This window comes from Hypoxylon fragiforme, assembly GCF_022984875.1.
Source record: "Hypoxylon fragiforme strain CBS 206.31 chromosome Unknown GGS25scaffold_7, whole genome shotgun sequence".
NCBI lineage: Eukaryota > Fungi > Ascomycota > Sordariomycetes > Xylariales > Hypoxylaceae > Hypoxylon > Hypoxylon fragiforme.
Window position 1 is genome coordinate 1,565,563 of NW_026054762.1, and position 16,979 is coordinate 1,582,541.

Here is a 16,979-nt window from a genome sequence, read left to right on the forward strand (position 1 = left end):
GTATGCGCATCCTTTAAATACGGCTTCCTGGCTCGCCACAGTCGGTTTGAAAACTAGAATACAGTCCTAAACACGGTAGGGAAGGAAATTCATCGCAGTTAAAAACAGCCTGGAAGCGACAAATGCCCTCATTCGACAAACATTCTTTCGATAACGCCCAACATCAGTCACACGCCACCGATTTTCTATAATACACCAAGCTTCTACGTGCAGGGGAGCTTATATTTCGTGTCCTGTATCTCGTGTCCAGTGTCCAGAAGTAGCCGCGGCTAGGCTAGTTAGTTCGACTTTATTCCCAATTCATACTGATAAGCCCTATGAGTTGGACTTGCATAGTTGGCTCATGTTTGAATCGAACGTCAGGACAGCAAGATGCATTGGGAGTGTTTAAGTTGCCTACCTACGTACCTTATGGGTAGGTAATTAGGTTCAAGGCCTCGCTTACACTTGTCATATTGCATTTCTATATTCGAAGGACGCGTCACGACGATTCAATTCGTAAAAGACAAACCCAAACACTTCAGCCCCGGCCACTTTTCATTTGATAAGCTCTTGAGCCATCTTCATCGGCCTTCACACGGGGGAAGTTGACATTCCTCCGGAAAGGGTCGTCGTTGGAAAAGGCTCATGGAAGTTTCGTAAGATGACAGGGGAGCCCTTCAAGATGGCTGAAGCACTTGCATAACCCAGAAGCAGTCTAACGCACAGCGGGCAGCGGCTATGCATATCTCACATCTGCGATGTACCCAATCAAGCGCATGCTACCCCATGCTGTCGATGGAGGAACCCCCAAATTCCCTTTGCACCATGCGAAGAATCCAAGGTGCTACATAGTACATACATATCTGCCTGCCTAGTATGTATGTACATCTGTAGGCATGTAGGTATGTAGGTATGTATTTACGGTACTGTACGTAGTAGTATGTAGGTAGTAGCATCGCTCGTTCGACTTTTCCCTGGGACTCGGAAGTGCGAAGGCGTTCCACTGAGCTGTTACCTTGGTTTCTTGTAACCTCTTGACTCGCCTACATCGGTGATTCATATCTCCTATTACCACGATCCCTAGAAAGTTCCGCCAGTACAACTCATAACTTGCTTCCTACATATGTAACACCTTGCGGCCAGACGGCGGCCGTTCCGAAGCCGTGGGAATTGGGTCTCTAGCCCGTTCCAATCCCAAAACCCCGTCACGAGCTAACGACGCATACTTCCTCCAACAAGCAAACATCCTATTCTTCCCGCAACGCCATCTACATACGTATGTACATCCTTCAATGGTTCGAAGTGACTCGTACAGTATGAGGGTCAGGCACGTGAACTACGCAAGATGAATGTCATCCCATTATGATTTATTAACTAACCTACATAGTATGATCAAGACAACGGCGAAGACCAGCCAAGTAAGCTCAAATCGTGATTTAACTCTGACAGTCATGTGAGCGTCTAGAATCTTGTCGGTGCTATCGGCACTTGGAGTCCTTTGCCATTATTATCTAGCTGCTCAAAAGGATTTTACGTCGTCACATCAAGAAAAGGAATTTTGAAAAAACAGATTGGAATATTGGCTTCGTGTTGCGCAAGCCCCCTTTTGCGACCCTCCCACCGTCTTTGACCCAGGCCCTCCCCACCGTCTTTTTGCGTCCAATCAAGCAAGTCCACGTCGACAAGCACCACCATTATACTTCAACTGTGAGGGGGGAAGGGAATCATTTCAAGAATGACAAACTAAACTAAACAGACGCCAGTAAAGTCACCGAAACTGCCACATGTGTAGAGAAGGCTACAGTTTTATCTTCACATATATTTTATATTCAATAAAGGTAAATTAGGTAAATTAACCCTTACTTTTACATGAATGTACCGGGTAGATATTTGATGTGCTGGATTATACATCTAGGTATGATACATAAGAGCCTTCAATGTTACCCATAATACATATGGATATCCCCCATTTTGAGGGGAATCAAAAAGGGGGCGGGGAGAGAAGAGGCAAGCTGGCCTTCATACTATCCAACTCCTTTGGGGGACTTCATCTCATATTATGGGACTTGAGTATATTCCAAGGTTCGCTATCTGCGTTTTACACTATAGCATGCTATACATGTAGTAGAAGAATGCCTTGCCAAACTATACTAATAGAGCTTATACTTACTTACTTAGCTCAAGTGTCCCAAGAACGGTCCATTAGCTTGGCTTGCTAGTTCTGTTGTCGTGAAGAGGAAAGCAAGCCATTTACATCGTCTGATCCAAAGTAAGCTGAACGGCTTACCCAAGTATAGCCAAGTCGAGAGCCACGAAGCTCATTAGGACTAGACGTGAAGCTCATAAGACGAAGAAATACTGGTGCACCGCTTAGCACATCGTATTATACATGAGCTCATGAGCTCCTAGCACACCGAAACCGAAGCCTCATCGACTCGGGTCAACTATACCGTGTTCTCTTAGTTCGGCTATTCGTTGGACCAATGAGGAAGTAAAACGTGGGCTACTATACGGCATTGCCTTTAGCAAAACCATCTCGATTCTCATGGACTTTATTCCGTGATCATGTCATTGATTAGGTGTATGAAATATGTACATGGTAGTTGCTCTTAACACCCACCTATGTTAGCTACTCCATGATCGAACATGGAAGAAAGTATGCCAATGGAGAAGCCAGATAGAAAACGCTATTTGCCATAAACGGCTTACGACTTGCACCAACTACCAACTTGCCATCGTACTATGTATAATCAAGGTACCTTAGTAGGTTACTGAAAATCTAACAATGACCTCCAGTTTCTATCTAGTTTCCCCAATTTAGATAGTCAGCTCAAAGGTCAACGTGCACTATATTCGAGCTTGTTCGTCCTATGAAAGAATAGGTAGGTGGTTGGCTTGCTACATTGCTACACCGTACGAGAAGTATTTCCAACACTCCACAAAATGATAGGCTCTCTAGCTCATGGTTGTTCGTTACTAGCCATGTTTCTCACCGCTTTTTCGCCAGGAAGACCATGCCCATTTTCAGATCTTAACCAAACACCCCCCCTGACCACCCTTTCCCTCAACCTCCTCCTCCCCTCATTCTACATACTACCTAGCTGCCTAGGTTAAACCGTTATGTACAATCATGTAGTAAAGTACCCTCAGAGACCCTTGTCGGGCTTGCAAATCCTTGCCGATGCTTTCTTCGCGCTTGCCCGATGATCGCCGGCTATTGGTTTCGCTATCTTTCCTACCTCTTACGGATTTTTTGGGAATTTTTGGGCGATTACGGGACTTTTTCTGATTCATTACCTACCTTGTACCATCATCCAGACCACGGCGCAGTTTGGAGAACCTTTTTTTTTTTTTTTTTTTTTTTTTAATGCTCTCCCTCCCCCCCCTTGTCTCTCGGGTGTGTGCCTTTGTACATCATGGATACAACCACAATTTGTCTTATCATCATGGCTTTCACGTGGCGGTGGCTGGTTTGTAGCAAATAATCTCGAGTCTTTTTTTCGTTTCTCTTTGAAGCAAGCAGGCAAGCAAGCAACTTTTTTGAAATCAAGTAAGCAAGGTCTTACTTAGTCTCTTGCAAGTCTCTTGACCGGTGTGACTTGATTAGGGCCGGCCCACCAAGGTTTTCCGAGCGGCTCATCGGTCTGCGAGCTTAGACCTAGAAGAGTTACCTACCTGCCTACATTTGTTTTATTCCCCCTCCAGTCGGCTTCAACCTGCCTTTCTTGTTCCTTCCTTACTCACAAGCATATCCTCTCCATCTCCAGAAAAGAAATTGACACGCGGCGGTCACAGGAGCGACGGACCCAGGAACTTTAGAATATCCTCCCTAACTACTTTACTTACCTACCTTCCTAGGTACATACATAATAGTATCTAAATCTAAACCTCCGTTACGTGTAACATAACTAAGGCACCGTACGATACGAGGGATGGATACGGCGGCGGGTTCTACTTTAGATACTTGGGTACTGCAGATCCCCTCCCGCAGCCCTGCGTACCTCTTTCTCTTATGGCTATCAATAATTAGGTAGTTAGGTACTTACCTAGGTATCATGAATGGCTAGCAAGTTTTCGAAGATTCCATACATGCTCTATTCTTATCCAACTCTCCATCTATCCAACCTAACTCTAAGTAGCCAGCGTCGCAATGTCATCGGGCATAACTCTTGTGCGTTACAGATTGTAGGCATATATGTATGTATGTACCTAGGTAGGTAGGTAGGCAGGTAGGTAGGTAAAGATGTATGTAGGTATATGTATGCTGCACGAGTGATACCTAGTACATACCTACCTAGTAGGTATGAATAAACTATCTAAGATAGGGCCACCGTTGATCTGAAAATCAATCTTACATCGTGCATGCACCGTGGACCATACCCTGTGCGGTATGTCTACCTAAATACCTACTATAGCAGTTAAGGTTGACTTCCAGTCACCTACTGGACCGCAGATGGCCGCACAGATAATAAGGTATCGTGGGTGTACGTAACATTATACCTACCTATGTATGCACAATACCGTAGTCCACATACATACACACTAGGTAGGCATGCTAGGGATGTATGTACGGCGCGGCATGGTGCGACTACAGCACATAACCGCACTTACATATCTAGCGGGAAAGATGAACAGGGGGGATGGTGACAAGCAATCGCTACCACAACCGCGACCGCTGCTACTGTCATTGCCATGTACCTACATACATTTGATGACAACGCCCCTTCTTTTTCCCCATGCTCTTCCTTGGATGCTTACCTACCTACACTACATACATGCCTACCATGCTGACGTCTGGAAAATCCATATCCATATCGGCTGGAAACTAGTTATCAAAAGGAATAAAGAATATGAAAGGTTGCGGATCACAGCCGAAGAAATTCGATAAGGTAAAAGCCCGCACTTTCGGCCCACGTTACATGGGGACAGAGATCGTCGTCGTATGGCGGGAAGGTCCTCTTTGGTTTGCCCCGTGTCCGTTAGCCATTCGAGGTTGTTGCCACGGCCTCTCTTTTTCGTGAAATGGAAGCGATTCATCCTCTTCTTTTACTATGGTAATGGTCAAATACATAACAGCCAAGTACAAACATAGTGTACCTACATTTTCCCTTTCCCCCCTCTCCTGCTATATATTACCTACCTACTTATTACAGCTTCTCAGCCACCCCACGTAACAGGTATAACATGTATAACAGGTACAGTAGGCAGCTGCCTACATATACATAGCAAGCAAAGCAAGCAAGCGGGCACGCGTGAGGAGCATCCGTCCCCGCTGCCGCCGCAACACCAGTACGGCGTAGTAGGCAGTGCTAGCCAAGCAGGAAGCAGAAGCAAGTATGATCCGCATATGTAGGCAGGTAGAGGCTAGTGATAATCTCCTGATGCCTGTCCATTATACATTTTTTTTCTTGTGCGCAGATATGTATCATACGTGCTCCCTTGACGATGATTATTTGAAGGGGGCGGGCCTCGACTCGATATTCCCGCCTACCCCATGTCCATATCGAAACAAATTCCTGTCCCCCATGGGCTTGTGTGGAGAGCGTCGACCCCCCACACAACCCGTATGGTGTTCTACATAGTGTTCGTGACCTCACAAGCTCATCAGGAGTTGTTCTTTTACATACCTACAGTAATTAGTAGCCCCAGCAACTTCGTGATGGAGCTCATACTATGTATGTAAGGGAGCCGAGGTATAGCGGGGCAATCGTCAGACCCCGGTGTCCGGGGTGCCCGCTTCAACCCCGAACGACAATTGCTAAATTTACCAAACAGGCCGAAAAGATCGACAAGTCCTGACTGGGGGGGAAGGGGTTCAACGACGCTAAGGATCGATGACTGATTACTGTAACTAAAGGTAGGTACCTATTATGAAGTGAAATCAACGGTTCTACATATGTAATGTACAGTATATCTTGAGGGGGCCAGCGATAACTCCGGATCGCAACGCAGCCGGGCTCGGTTCGAGTTTAGGCAAGCCCATCGTGGCTCGAATATCCTAGCCACTTTAAGCAACCAAGAGACTTCTCTCTATAACTAACCAGATGTTTTTTTTTTGTCAGCCAATGGCCAGGCACACACAAACGCAATTTCTCTAAAACATTCCCAGACAATTGACCACGACCCAACAGGAAGGCCGCTGCAACGTAGCCGGGCGAGGTTTTTTATTTTTTTTTTTAAAAAAAAATAATTATAAAAAAAAGAGAGCAAAAAAACTCGTCAAAGAGTATTTCAAGGGTGGCAATTGTTCATGCCGGTAAAACATAAAAACGCTGCGGCTGCACAGAAGAGAGGAGGCACGGGTCGGGAATGCAACCCGACTCGATAGCGTAGAACCATGTCACCCCATCCCATTGTGACCCTGGGAAAGGGTGGTGGATAAGCAGCAGCAGCAGCAGCAGCAAAATAACTGTACATGATACAACATCCCATGGGCCATTGCAAGATAGAATCAAAGAACGAGGGGCGGGCCCAATCGCTAGGCTGCATGAACGCCTAGCATGGGGCCCAGCAGCGCAACGACCAAGCCTACATGGCCTAGATTGCACAATGTAGGCAGGTAGGTTAGGTAGGTGCCATAGGTCATAGCTCCTAAAGGATCGCAGCCTCGATCCAAGCCCGTAAGCAGTAATCAACGGTCCTGCTAGGGCTAAAGATTCGGCATGTACATACATATGTACATACATACATACATACGCACACATACGCACATACACGCACATAGTACATGTATGTACGAAGTACTGTATGTATGTATATATGTATGTATGTAATGTAAGTAATGTGAGAGGCAAGGAGGGAACTCCCGTCTGTGGGCTGCCCGCCATTGCAGATGACAGTCGGGGGTGTCTCATCAGCCTCCGATTTAACAATGACAATAAAATATGAGCTATCAGCAATCGCTTGACCGTTGGTGTGTCAAAAATCATTCGAACCACGGCCACCGAAACGCCCCTTAGTCCAATGATGTGCATCGACCTCCAGGGCTTCCTATACATAGAAAAAAAAAACAACTTGCTCGCTAATGCCATAGTTACTAGGTTAGAGCTTTGAAAAAAGGGCTACATCAAGCGTCACTCAGCTCAGCTGGGCCTGCACTAACTAGGTCCCCTTCGCCCCCCCGACCCTCTCTCATAACCCAAAACTGCAACAGGAAGAGACAGAGGGTTGCATGGGAAACGATGACGGGAGATGTGGTGGGCTACTTGCATGAAAATTGTGCGGGGGACAGGAAATCGAACCGGGACCGATCCCATCGCGCGAAAGACGGCCAAGTGATTTCTTCTACTCAACTGCCTAACCTAGGTAGTTAGTTATGGGTAGGTAGTTATGTGTTATTTCTCTCCCTCTCTCTCGTCAAGGTTCGGCTCGGGCCAGACCTGGTCAGACCAGGCCTGGTAATTGCCAGCCCACTTGCTTGCCTTTTGCCCACCAACGACGGATTTGCCGCGCTCGTGACTTGGGGGAATCCTTCAAGAAAGAAAAAAAAGTCAAACATGGTCAAATCTGACGGTTCCATCCTCTCTCTTGTCCTGGCAGCAGGCCCTGGTAAATACATCAATCCATCCCTACGACTGTAACCCGCGCTGGGCGCCAAAACAGGGCCTTGCTCGGGCGGTTGGTTTCGAAACGAGGCGACCCGATTGGCCCGTAGCTCGGCGCCTCCGTTAGATTAGATGTCGTGATATGATGCCCTTGTTGGCAGATTGAATCTTGCAGTCTTATACATGGTCTTAAGATGGTTATTTTTATTTTATATCATTTCATCTTTTTTCATTTTTTATTTTACTCTTTTTCGATGAAATGATTTATAATATGTAGATGATATATTCCCGTGTTAATGTCGCATGTATGTAGGTAGTGTATGTGGGCTTAGCATTGCATTGTCTAACATACGAGGAAGGCCGAATATGTGCATGCCTAGCATTAACTATACACCTACATACATGTAGTTATACCTTAAGTATGCATCATTTACTTGCATGTGGATGAATGGAGCATCACGTGCCATTACCGGCATGTCTTCTGTTGTGTTGCCGGGCAGCTGCTAAGTACAATATATTACTCCTTTTGAAGTAATTGCAACTTACAGTGTACATATATAGTGCATAATGTGTAGTAGTAATAAGTGCCGGTTAGCTTCAGTTTGAGTTTGGTTAGCGGCAAAGATGAACGGTCGGATTAATTGATTGCTGTGGTGACTAAGTTATAGGCCATTGGAGATTTCCATTCCATTCATGGATGTCTCATTCAAAAAATAAAAACATAAAAAAATACCATGGATCCAAAGAAAATAAAGTTAATAAAGAAAACAAAAGAAAACAATCCAACTCGTGTGCAACAAATAAACCCTCATCACGCATGGCATATCTGCCTTGCACCATGATGTAAATGTAGCATCCATTAGCATCAATATCCTTCTCGCATCATTCACCATGTCGCACTCATCAAACACGTCGAAATCAACCCTATCGAGGGCTGCCGAGCCCAAATATAGCAAGGCATTTGATTCCTGGAACTCGTCTTCCACCGGTCATCAGCGTGCCGAAAATCATCTCGGGAGAAGCACAGGATGGCGCCAGTCTCGGAACATGAAGCTGGCGAGCCAGTTCAAGGGGGGTTTGAGTGGTGGCCAGCGAGTATCAGACACCGTGGGCGCCGGGTCCAAAGACTGGGATCCTAAGATGAAGGCTCTCGTTACACCCGAGGTGCGATCACGCGCCAAATGCTCCGTCATGGACATGTTGGCGAAGCCGGGCATTATGAAGGCGAGCAGATCCTCCTCCCCCAACGTTTCAGCGCCCGGAGATCAGGGCCGCTTGACTTCCGAGGAGAAGCTGATGGCGCAGCGCAAGGCGGAGGACGAGATGCAAGAGGCAGAGAGGGCCCAGCCCAGGAAAATATTAGAGGGTGTCGTGGTATACGTCAATGGCAGCACTCACCCCTTAATATCAGACCACAAGCTCAAGCATACGCTGGCAGAGCACGGCGCGAGGACCTCTATCCATCTAGGAAGACGGCAGGTAACCCATGTAATCCTAGGCAGACCGGCCAGTGGATTTGGAGGGGCTGGCGGAGGTCTGGCCGGAGGGAAGTTGCAAAAGGAGATCCAAAAAGTTCGCGGTTGCGGGGTGAAGTTCGTGGGCGTCGAGTGGATCCTCGAGAGTATCAAGGCAGGCAAACGGCTTCCGGAGGCGAGATTCAGCAACCTAAAAGTCGCCCACAAAGGCCAGCAGAGCGTATACGGGTTATACTCGAATACCAAGGAAGTCTTGAAGCGAGACGAGCCTCATCCACCACCCTCTGGCAGGCAAGTCTGAAGTTATTCGGGATTCACGAGCCGACGATGCTTGCACACGGCACGATTTTAACGGGTTGCATTCGGAGGCTCCGGCACAGCATTGCGTTACAAAAAGATACAGAGTACATGGGGTTTGGTTACTTCGCATAGCACATCGGCATAAAACATCAAGCATCAAGCATTTAATTGGCATGGGGTCTGGCATGGGACGGTCCCTGGGCGTTTCTGGTTCGCTGTTGCATACCAGGTAGATAGGCACCTCATGCATAGAGGCGGCGTGTCGCTACCTACTACATGTCCTACATGTATAATTCTGTTGGTGCAGGACAAACCATGTTCCATGATCTTCGTGGTTTAGGCACCGACATCATACCTACTTTAGTAGGTAGGCAGGTACCTAGGTATGTAGTAGTATATTTTCCCGTTAGTTATAAGCTGCTTCGATTTCTACTACATACCTATGTAACATGCAGATATCTATCTAGGTTAACTATCTTCCTACCAAGTAACCTTGTTGGTTGATAGTTTTACTCGGTATAGGTAGGTATCACAGTTACATTGGAATACATAGATGTCTAAGGTCACCTACCATTCTTATCCAATCGATTCGATGTCAAGGATAGACATTACCTGCATCCCGTCTGGGTATTTGCGTCATAGTGCCTAGCCTTGGGCCAAATTCGACGTCTCATAACACATCTGCTTGTTACTTAATTTAATGGCTAGGTACATGTATGTGAGCCTTAGTTTTATATTTGGACGACATCCCGTACTTTATATGGTACTAGCAATGATATACAAAAGCGTGTACTACTAGTAGTAACGACTTGTGTATAAGCTAATCGTGATTACAACATTTAAGTTGATACCTATATGTAGTATCATAGGGTGTATTAGTAACTATACCTTAAGTAGATAGATACTGTTATAGGTATCTACTGTAAGTTAGGTAGCTTCTTTCTACCTAGGTTACATAATTCAACCATGATTTAGACTCTATTAACTAGATTTAACGTCCTTACCGTCGTACAACAGCTACATTAGTAAGCTACATACATACTAATAACTACATTCTGCGTCGCCAGTACATAATACATATGTTTTGATCTTGCCAGCCTCAACAATTCAGCTTCGTCGTCAGTCCCATCCATGCCCGCACACACCTAGCTATGGGTACTAGCTCTGCTATGCCTAGTTCGGGCTAGTGAATACTGGGGATATTCTGCGCTTGTGCCCCGTTGCGTACCTACCCCACGGGGCATGTTATTACCGGTCTTACTAAACAAAGCCTCCTTTCGTCCTAGAATGAAAGCCGAGTTATATGCACGTCCAAACATTGGCTTACAATACCTACCTAGCTTATGTCAAGTATTGTAGGTATACTTATCTCGAATTTCAAGTAAACATAAAAGTTCCTCCTCGCAAGGGTCTGATATAGGTGACTGCATAGTACGAAGTATATATGCTACCTAATTAACCTAGTTAGGTATATAGAGTAAGGTTGTACACGGGCGGTCAGGGGTAAACCAACCACGATGAGCCACCCACAGGACGAGGTATACCAGCGCTCGCTAGCGGACCCAGAGGCATTCTGGGCTTCCCAGGCCTCAAAGCTGCACTGGTACAAGAAGCCGGACTCCGTGCTGACCCAGACGACGCGGAAGCTCGGCAGCGGGGTCGAGCACCCTCACTGGGAGTGGTTTGCCGGCGGCGAGATATCGACGTGCTTCAACTGCGTGGACCGCCACGTGCTGGCCGGCAACGGCAGCCAGCCCGCCGTCTTCTACGACAGCCCCGTCACGAAGACGAAGAGGACGATTACGTATGCGCAGCTGCTCGACGAGGTCGAGGTCACCGCTGGTGCGCTGAGGGAAGAAGGGGTTAAAAGGGGCGATGTGGTGTTGGTTTATAGTACGCCCCCCTCCTTCCTCTTCACTGCTTTTTTGTATACCTAGCATCAGACATACCCAACTAACAATATGTAGTGCCAATGATCCCAGCCGCACTGATCGGAATCCTCGCCATCAACCGGCTCGGCGCAATCCACGCCGTCGTCTTCGGCGGCTTCGCCGCCGCCTCCCTAGCCCAGCGCATCGACGCGTCCAAGCCCGTCGCCATCCTCACAGCCTCGTGCGGGATCGATGGGGCCAAGCCGCCCATGGCGTACAAGCCGTTCATCACCGAGGCCATCCAGCTGTCCCGCCACAAGCCGGGCCGCGTGATAGTCTGGCAGCGGGACGAGCTGCGGTGGGACCCGCTGGACAAGGCGGGCGGCGAGCGCAACTGGTTCAAGATGGTGCGCAGCTGCAGAGCACGGGGCGTGAAGGCCGATTGTGTGCCGGTCGGGGCGACCGATGAGATCTACATCATCTACACGAGCGGAACGACGGGCACGCCGAAGGGCGTCGTACGCCAGGCAGGCGGCCACGCGGTTGGGTTGCACCTCTCCATAAGCTATTTGTTCGGTGTTCACGGGCCCGGGGATGTGATATTTACCGCTAGGTGAGAATCGAACCCCCAATTCGTCTTCATACCTACCTACTAGGGTACCTAGATATAAATGCTGACCTTAGACAAAGTGATATCGGCTGGGTCGTTGGACACTCCTTTATAATTTACGGCCCCCTCCTAGCCGGGGCAGCAACGGTCTTGTTCGAAGGAAAGCCCGTCGGAACACCTGACAGTTCGACTTTCTGGCGCATCGTGCAGGACTACAAAGTGACGAGTCTTTCCACAGCTCCCAGTGAGTGCACTTTCAACAAGACCTGTACTGGTTGGTCCCTTCAACTAACGATTCGCAGCCGCTCTCCGAGCTATCAAAAGAGACGACCCCGAAAACAAATCCCTTAAGCGGATAGGCGAGCAAGGCGGCCTGAAAAGCCTCAGGGCACTGTTCCTTGCTGGCGAGAGGTCGGAGCCCTCGATCATCACCATGTACCAGGAGCTTATACGGCGATACGGCGCCCCCAATGCCACGGTGGTAGATAACTGGTGGTCATCGGAATCCGGGTCGCCCATCTCGGGGATCAGTCTAGCCGCTTACACGGTCGACTCCCGGCAGGCCAAAAGCCATAGCTACAAGCCGTTGGCTATCAAGCCGGGGAGTGCGGGAAAGCCGATGCCGGGGTTCGACGTTAGGGTGGTAGATGATAAGGGTAACGAGGTGAAGAGGGGGAAGATGGGCAACATTGTTCTGGCGACCCCGCTTGCGCCGACGGGATTCACGACGCTGTGGAAAGACGAGGAGAGGTTTTATAATGGCTACCTTAAGAGGTTCACTGGGAAGTGGATTGATACGGGTGGTGAGTCTTTATATACCTACATACGCACAGGACTGTTGCTTTTTACTAACCCTATTTATTACAGACGCCGGAATGATAGATACTCAGGGGTACATTAGTATCATGAGCCGAAGCGACGATTTGATAAATACTGCGGGCCACCGTCTTTCGACTGGTAAGCAAGCTGGGTCTCTTTCCCCTTACTAATAACGTATATCGTAAGCATTCCAAGATTGACGTAAAAGCAATAGGCTCCATCGAGCAAGCAATCACCAGCCATCCTCTGGTCGCCGAAGCCAGTGTAGTCGGCATCCCCGACTCTCTCAAGGGCCAGCTCCCCTTCGCCTTCATAACCCTCTCCGTGCCCGAACACCCCACCTCAGCCGTACCCGACTCGGCACTATTACAAGAGATCCAAAACCGGGTGCGGAAACAGGTCGGGGGTATCGCCACGCTGGGCGGCATAATACAGGGCAAGGGGATGATCCCCAAGACGCGGTCGGGCAAGACGCTGCGCAGGGTGCTGAGAGAATTGCTCGAGAACGCCGTGCACGGGGAGATGGAGAACGAGGTCCAGTACCCGGCTACGATTGAGGATGTGGCGGTGATCGATGTGGCGAGGGCGAAAGTTGCCGAGTACTTTCAGCATAAAGGGGATGTTCACAAAGCTATCGAGACGAGGGCGAAGTTGTAGGCTAGGTACACTGCTCACCTCTGGGCGAGACTGAAGATGATAGTACTTCAACTACTTGGGAGGGTTTTGATTTTTTTTTTCGTCTCTCGCGTGGTGTAAAAGGGAGAAAATGCCATTTCTATTGCGACTGCTAGCGAACGCCTATGTTTAATACCGTATACCTACCTACCTAGAGGTTAGGTACTTACCACCTAAAATTTAATTTCTAGAGATTTCCCTACTCGCTATCCACTTCTTGTAGTTAGGTACTTGTTAACGAACCCCCATGGCCCCTTCGAAATGAGGTCTTTGGGGTTGTCATAATCTTCACCCCCTATACCTGAAGTTGTCTGCCAATCTCATAGTAAGGTGTAGTCTACGTAGGTACGTAGGTACCGTAGCGGGAGCCCCCTATCCGTTAGAATCATTCTAAGCTGACAATGAGGTCTGGCTTTCTGGGGGCTCAGGGGAAAAGCCTAAGCTTGTTGGTGCCGAGGCTTTCGGTTCACAGGAGGCCTTTCAGTTTCTCCTAACCTCCCCAAAAGCCACGAGGTCATCCGGGAATAGGATCGTGAGACTTATCATCCCTTTGTCTAGCGGTACGATCGTCAGGTCAGACATCATCCCACTTCGGCTCACAGACGCTTTCGCGGTCGACAAGGTAGCTTCTTTCTCCATGCCACTGCAACATTTCACTGGGGATGCTTTGTGTCTAGAAACGATCTCCCTGCTTGAGCTGTTCCGCTCCTCCGCCGGAGGTATACTACTGCAGCACTCAGAATTGGAAAATGATCTGAAACTGGAACCAAGCAAGCCCATGGTCCCTCTGCGTTTTGAGACCGACTTTGCGAACAAGATGTCGATACCATGGGTTGTCCCTGGCCCAATCAGTCGCAAGCGCTTCGTGCTCATTGGGTGCAGCTATCGTGACCCATCATCAGGGGCGTGGACGACTTATGCTTGTGATGCAGCCCGCGCACTTGGAGCTGATCTGGTTATCATCGACAAGCCCGGTTGTTGGATCGAGCGAAGCGAGTACTCGCATTGGTACGAGGCGTTCTTACCGGCTGGCACTTGGTTGTCGAACCCTCCCGGGGATGACTTGGCAGACCACATTGTGGCCATTGTCAAATCGTATAGCAAAAAGGTTGATGGAATCGTTGCTTTCATGGAACCATTCCTTGACACGGTCAGCCGGGCAGCGCAACAGCTCGGTCTTCCATGCCAGCCAGCCGAGTCCTACGAATTTGCCATAGACAAGTACCAGCTGGGCCTCTTCGAGGGCCGCAAGCCCTTTTGCGGTTCCACTGCCGAGGAGGCTCTGAGTTTCGATGAGAGGGAAGCCCTCTCGTATCCCTTGATCCTCAAGCCTCGGCTGGGGCTGAACTCGGAACGAGTTGTACGGGTAAATGACGCTGCTGGAATCCATGGCGCCGTTGAAATGATACACAAGACCTTCTTCAAGTCATTTACCATGGAGAGATACTGCGACGGGCCCGAAGTCGACGTCAATATTGTGCTGCTTGATGACGAGATACTCTTTTGCGAGATCTCTGATGATTTCCCTAAATTAGGGGATGACAACTAGAACCGAGCAGGAGACTTTTCTACCTCTCAGGGGAATTTCTTGGAGACGTATCTCGTTCATCCCTCAGCACTACCACCTTCGGAGTTGTAAATTCTCCAGGAGGCCATCGGTGTGACCACTCGTCGACTCGGGTTCACTAGTGGCATCATGCACGTGGAGGCCCGGATGGACCGATCTTCCGTCGAATACGGTCCTGTTGATGGTGGGGTTGTGGACTTACGACCAACTGACCGTATGGCGACAACCAACGCGCCCCCTGTTCCCTGGGTTCTGGAGATCAACCCGCGGCCTCTAGGGCTGACTGCTAGTCGCATAATTGAAACGGTATACGGGATTGATTACTCTGGAGTGGCGATCGCACTGGCTATCGACGACAAGGAAAGGGCCAAGTCGCTCTCTCGCCCGTTCGCGAAGGGGGCCCAGCATACCGGGGCCATGGTCCTGATTCCCGCCGAGTTTGACCAGACCTGCGAAGGGATCTTCGATTCGGATGACATATGGGAAGAGCTGCTAGCCCGAAGGCCGGATCTAGGGAAGAATAGTGAGCTATGTTATCTATCTAACACTCTTGCTTGATTCCGTCCTGCTACTAGCCAAGCTACTACCTATAGCTAGGGGATTGCTAACTGCTAGTTATCTTATAGTTAATCGTTACGGCTGCCTCGCTAAAAGGGGTCAGCGAATCCCACACCCATGTTCTGGTGCAAACACGGTTGTGGCTTATTTCAATGTCTTCTCCGAGTCAAGACAAGAAGCATTAGAGATTGCGGCGGAAGTGAAGAGGGAAATGAGGTATTCTTTCCGTTAGAATGATATTGCATGAGACATAGTATAGGCCTTTCAACGTTCATTCAACTCCTTAGATAGACTCCAGATAGAAAATCGACGATCTAGGCATTGGCCTGGTGGCAATACCGATACATATCCATCCACGTAGTCGTTTGAAGACAAATATATGTTTCACCTACTTATTAGTATATGTTAGTGTACTTAGCAGGCATTTAGGCCAGTGCAACTAGGTATTTTATTTTCAAGTAATGCCATCATGGTGAGGCCGTTTTTTAGGACGGATTGTGCTGCGCCCGTTGGCCGATGTATCCGATCTTGTGTATGCGTCGGTAGGGCCGAAAGCTAGGATCGACGGATTTTGGTCCACGGTTGGATACACCTCGGCTGATAGGCATTCTAGCTACACGCAATACTTTACGTCAACGGGCACATGCCCAGATGTGCATCATATCTAACCTAACCTAGGGCCTTACCTACCTACCTGGGCAGGCTGGTATTTTTAGGGGTGGCCTCGTCGTACGCAGCTACTGCCACCGTAACAGTGTCCCTGCAGAGATGTTGGGTGTCGCAAGATCAGATAGGCAGGTACCGTCTTCCAACTCCAGCGTTGTCCAGTGACTCCAGTAACCACGGGTGGTGAAGGCGGCTGCGTCGGATGCAACCAACCCCAGTATATGCTGCTCCCGCTCCCGCATCCGTCACGTTGCGATAGATCAGTGCAATGTTGCAAGTCGATTCTGCAATAGTATGTAGTAGTAGAGATGATAGGATGATTGTGGTTTCTTGGGACGAAGCGTACTACCAAGGACTACCAAGGACCTAGTAGAACATTTCATGTATATGTAGAGTTAAGGTTAGATGGCATTTGACTGTGTGATCTCAGGTACGACATTTGCTAGGTAAATAAGCTTTCTGTCTTTTGAGAAGAAACAAAACTGAAACCCAACCACGTTTAACGTTTTGTTTTGTTTCTTGGGGCTGTCTACCTGGGTAATAACTATGCATATCTTGGTAATATGCATATCTTCGGTAGAGTTAGTTAAATTATGTAAACCTAACCTTGTGTTTGTGTCTCTCGCATCGTGTTTCTTACACCTTTCCCACCTCTTGTACAAGTTGAACAGTACAACAGGTCAGTGTTCGCCAATAGATTGATCGACACTGTCCAGGTGAGATACTACTTATTATTAAATGACCCCAACCAACATTGGCAGATTCCGGCACATACACTACTCCTCTGGTCCTTTGGCCCCATCGTTATCTGTTTCTAAATGCGATCAGATCAACGGTGATCAGTGGATTAACCTACCCGTGCTTGCGAAGCCTACTGGGTACCATTCCATATGATCCTCGATCCAATCTACA

The 16,979-nt window shown here is 48.5% G+C and overlaps 4 protein-coding genes across 4 annotated transcripts; all 4 read left to right on the forward strand.

Moving 5' to 3' along the window:
- The first annotated feature begins 7,989 nt into the window (after positions 1-7,989).
- Positions 7,990-9,440, forward strand: GGS25DRAFT_370618 (uncharacterized protein). Its single transcript, XM_049258182.1, has one exon. It carries the CDS (start codon positions 8,418-8,420, stop codon positions 9,300-9,302), a length of 885 nt encoding a protein of 294 aa, XP_049114701.1. The 5' UTR covers positions 7,990-8,417; the 3' UTR covers positions 9,303-9,440.
- Positions 9,441-10,719: 1,279 nt separating this feature from the next.
- GGS25DRAFT_370673 (AMP-binding enzyme) lies at positions 10,720-13,586 on the forward strand. Its single transcript, XM_049258184.1, has 6 exons — positions 10,720-11,194; positions 11,269-11,785; positions 11,863-12,026; positions 12,085-12,585; positions 12,650-12,739; positions 12,810-13,586. Exons 1-6 carry the CDS (start codon positions 10,819-10,821, stop codon positions 13,256-13,258), a joined length of 2,097 nt encoding a protein of 698 aa, XP_049114702.1. The 5' UTR covers positions 10,720-10,818; the 3' UTR covers positions 13,259-13,586.
- GGS25DRAFT_370690 (uncharacterized protein) lies at positions 13,472-14,853 on the forward strand. Its single transcript, XM_049258185.1, has one exon. The coding sequence runs from the start codon at positions 13,914-13,916 to the stop codon at positions 14,823-14,825; it is 912 nt and encodes a 303-aa protein (XP_049114703.1). The 5' UTR covers positions 13,472-13,913; the 3' UTR covers positions 14,826-14,853.
- GGS25DRAFT_370653 (uncharacterized protein) lies at positions 14,854-15,690 on the forward strand. Its single transcript, XM_049258183.1, has 2 exons — positions 14,854-15,366; positions 15,470-15,690. The coding sequence occupies exons 1-2, from the start codon at positions 14,973-14,975 to the stop codon at positions 15,631-15,633; spliced, it is 558 nt and encodes a 185-aa protein (XP_049114704.1). The 5' UTR covers positions 14,854-14,972; the 3' UTR covers positions 15,634-15,690.
- The last annotated feature ends 1,289 nt before the right edge of the window (positions 15,691-16,979 follow it).

Excerpts from the sequence above, each read along its gene's own strand:
- GGS25DRAFT_370618 (XM_049258182.1), top strand. The coding sequence starts at position 8,418 with ATGTCGCACTCATCAAACACGTCGAAATCAACCCTATCGAGGGCTGCC.
- GGS25DRAFT_370653 (XM_049258183.1), top strand. The coding sequence starts at position 14,973 with ATGCACGTGGAGGCCCGGATGGACCGATCTTCCGTCGAATACGGTCCT. Across the intron at positions 15,367-15,469 it reads GCCGGATCTAGGGAAGAATA|TTAATCGTTACGGCTGCCTC; the intron begins GTGAGCTATGTT and ends GTTATCTTATAG.
- GGS25DRAFT_370673 (XM_049258184.1), top strand. The coding sequence starts at position 10,819 with ATGAGCCACCCACAGGACGAGGTATACCAGCGCTCGCTAGCGGACCCA. Across the intron at positions 11,786-11,862 it reads GATGTGATATTTACCGCTAG|TGATATCGGCTGGGTCGTTG; the intron begins GTGAGAATCGAA and ends CCTTAGACAAAG. Across the intron at positions 12,027-12,084 it reads GAGTCTTTCCACAGCTCCCA|CCGCTCTCCGAGCTATCAAA; the intron begins GTGAGTGCACTT and ends AACGATTCGCAG.
- GGS25DRAFT_370690 (XM_049258185.1), top strand. The coding sequence starts at position 13,914 with ATGCCACTGCAACATTTCACTGGGGATGCTTTGTGTCTAGAAACGATC.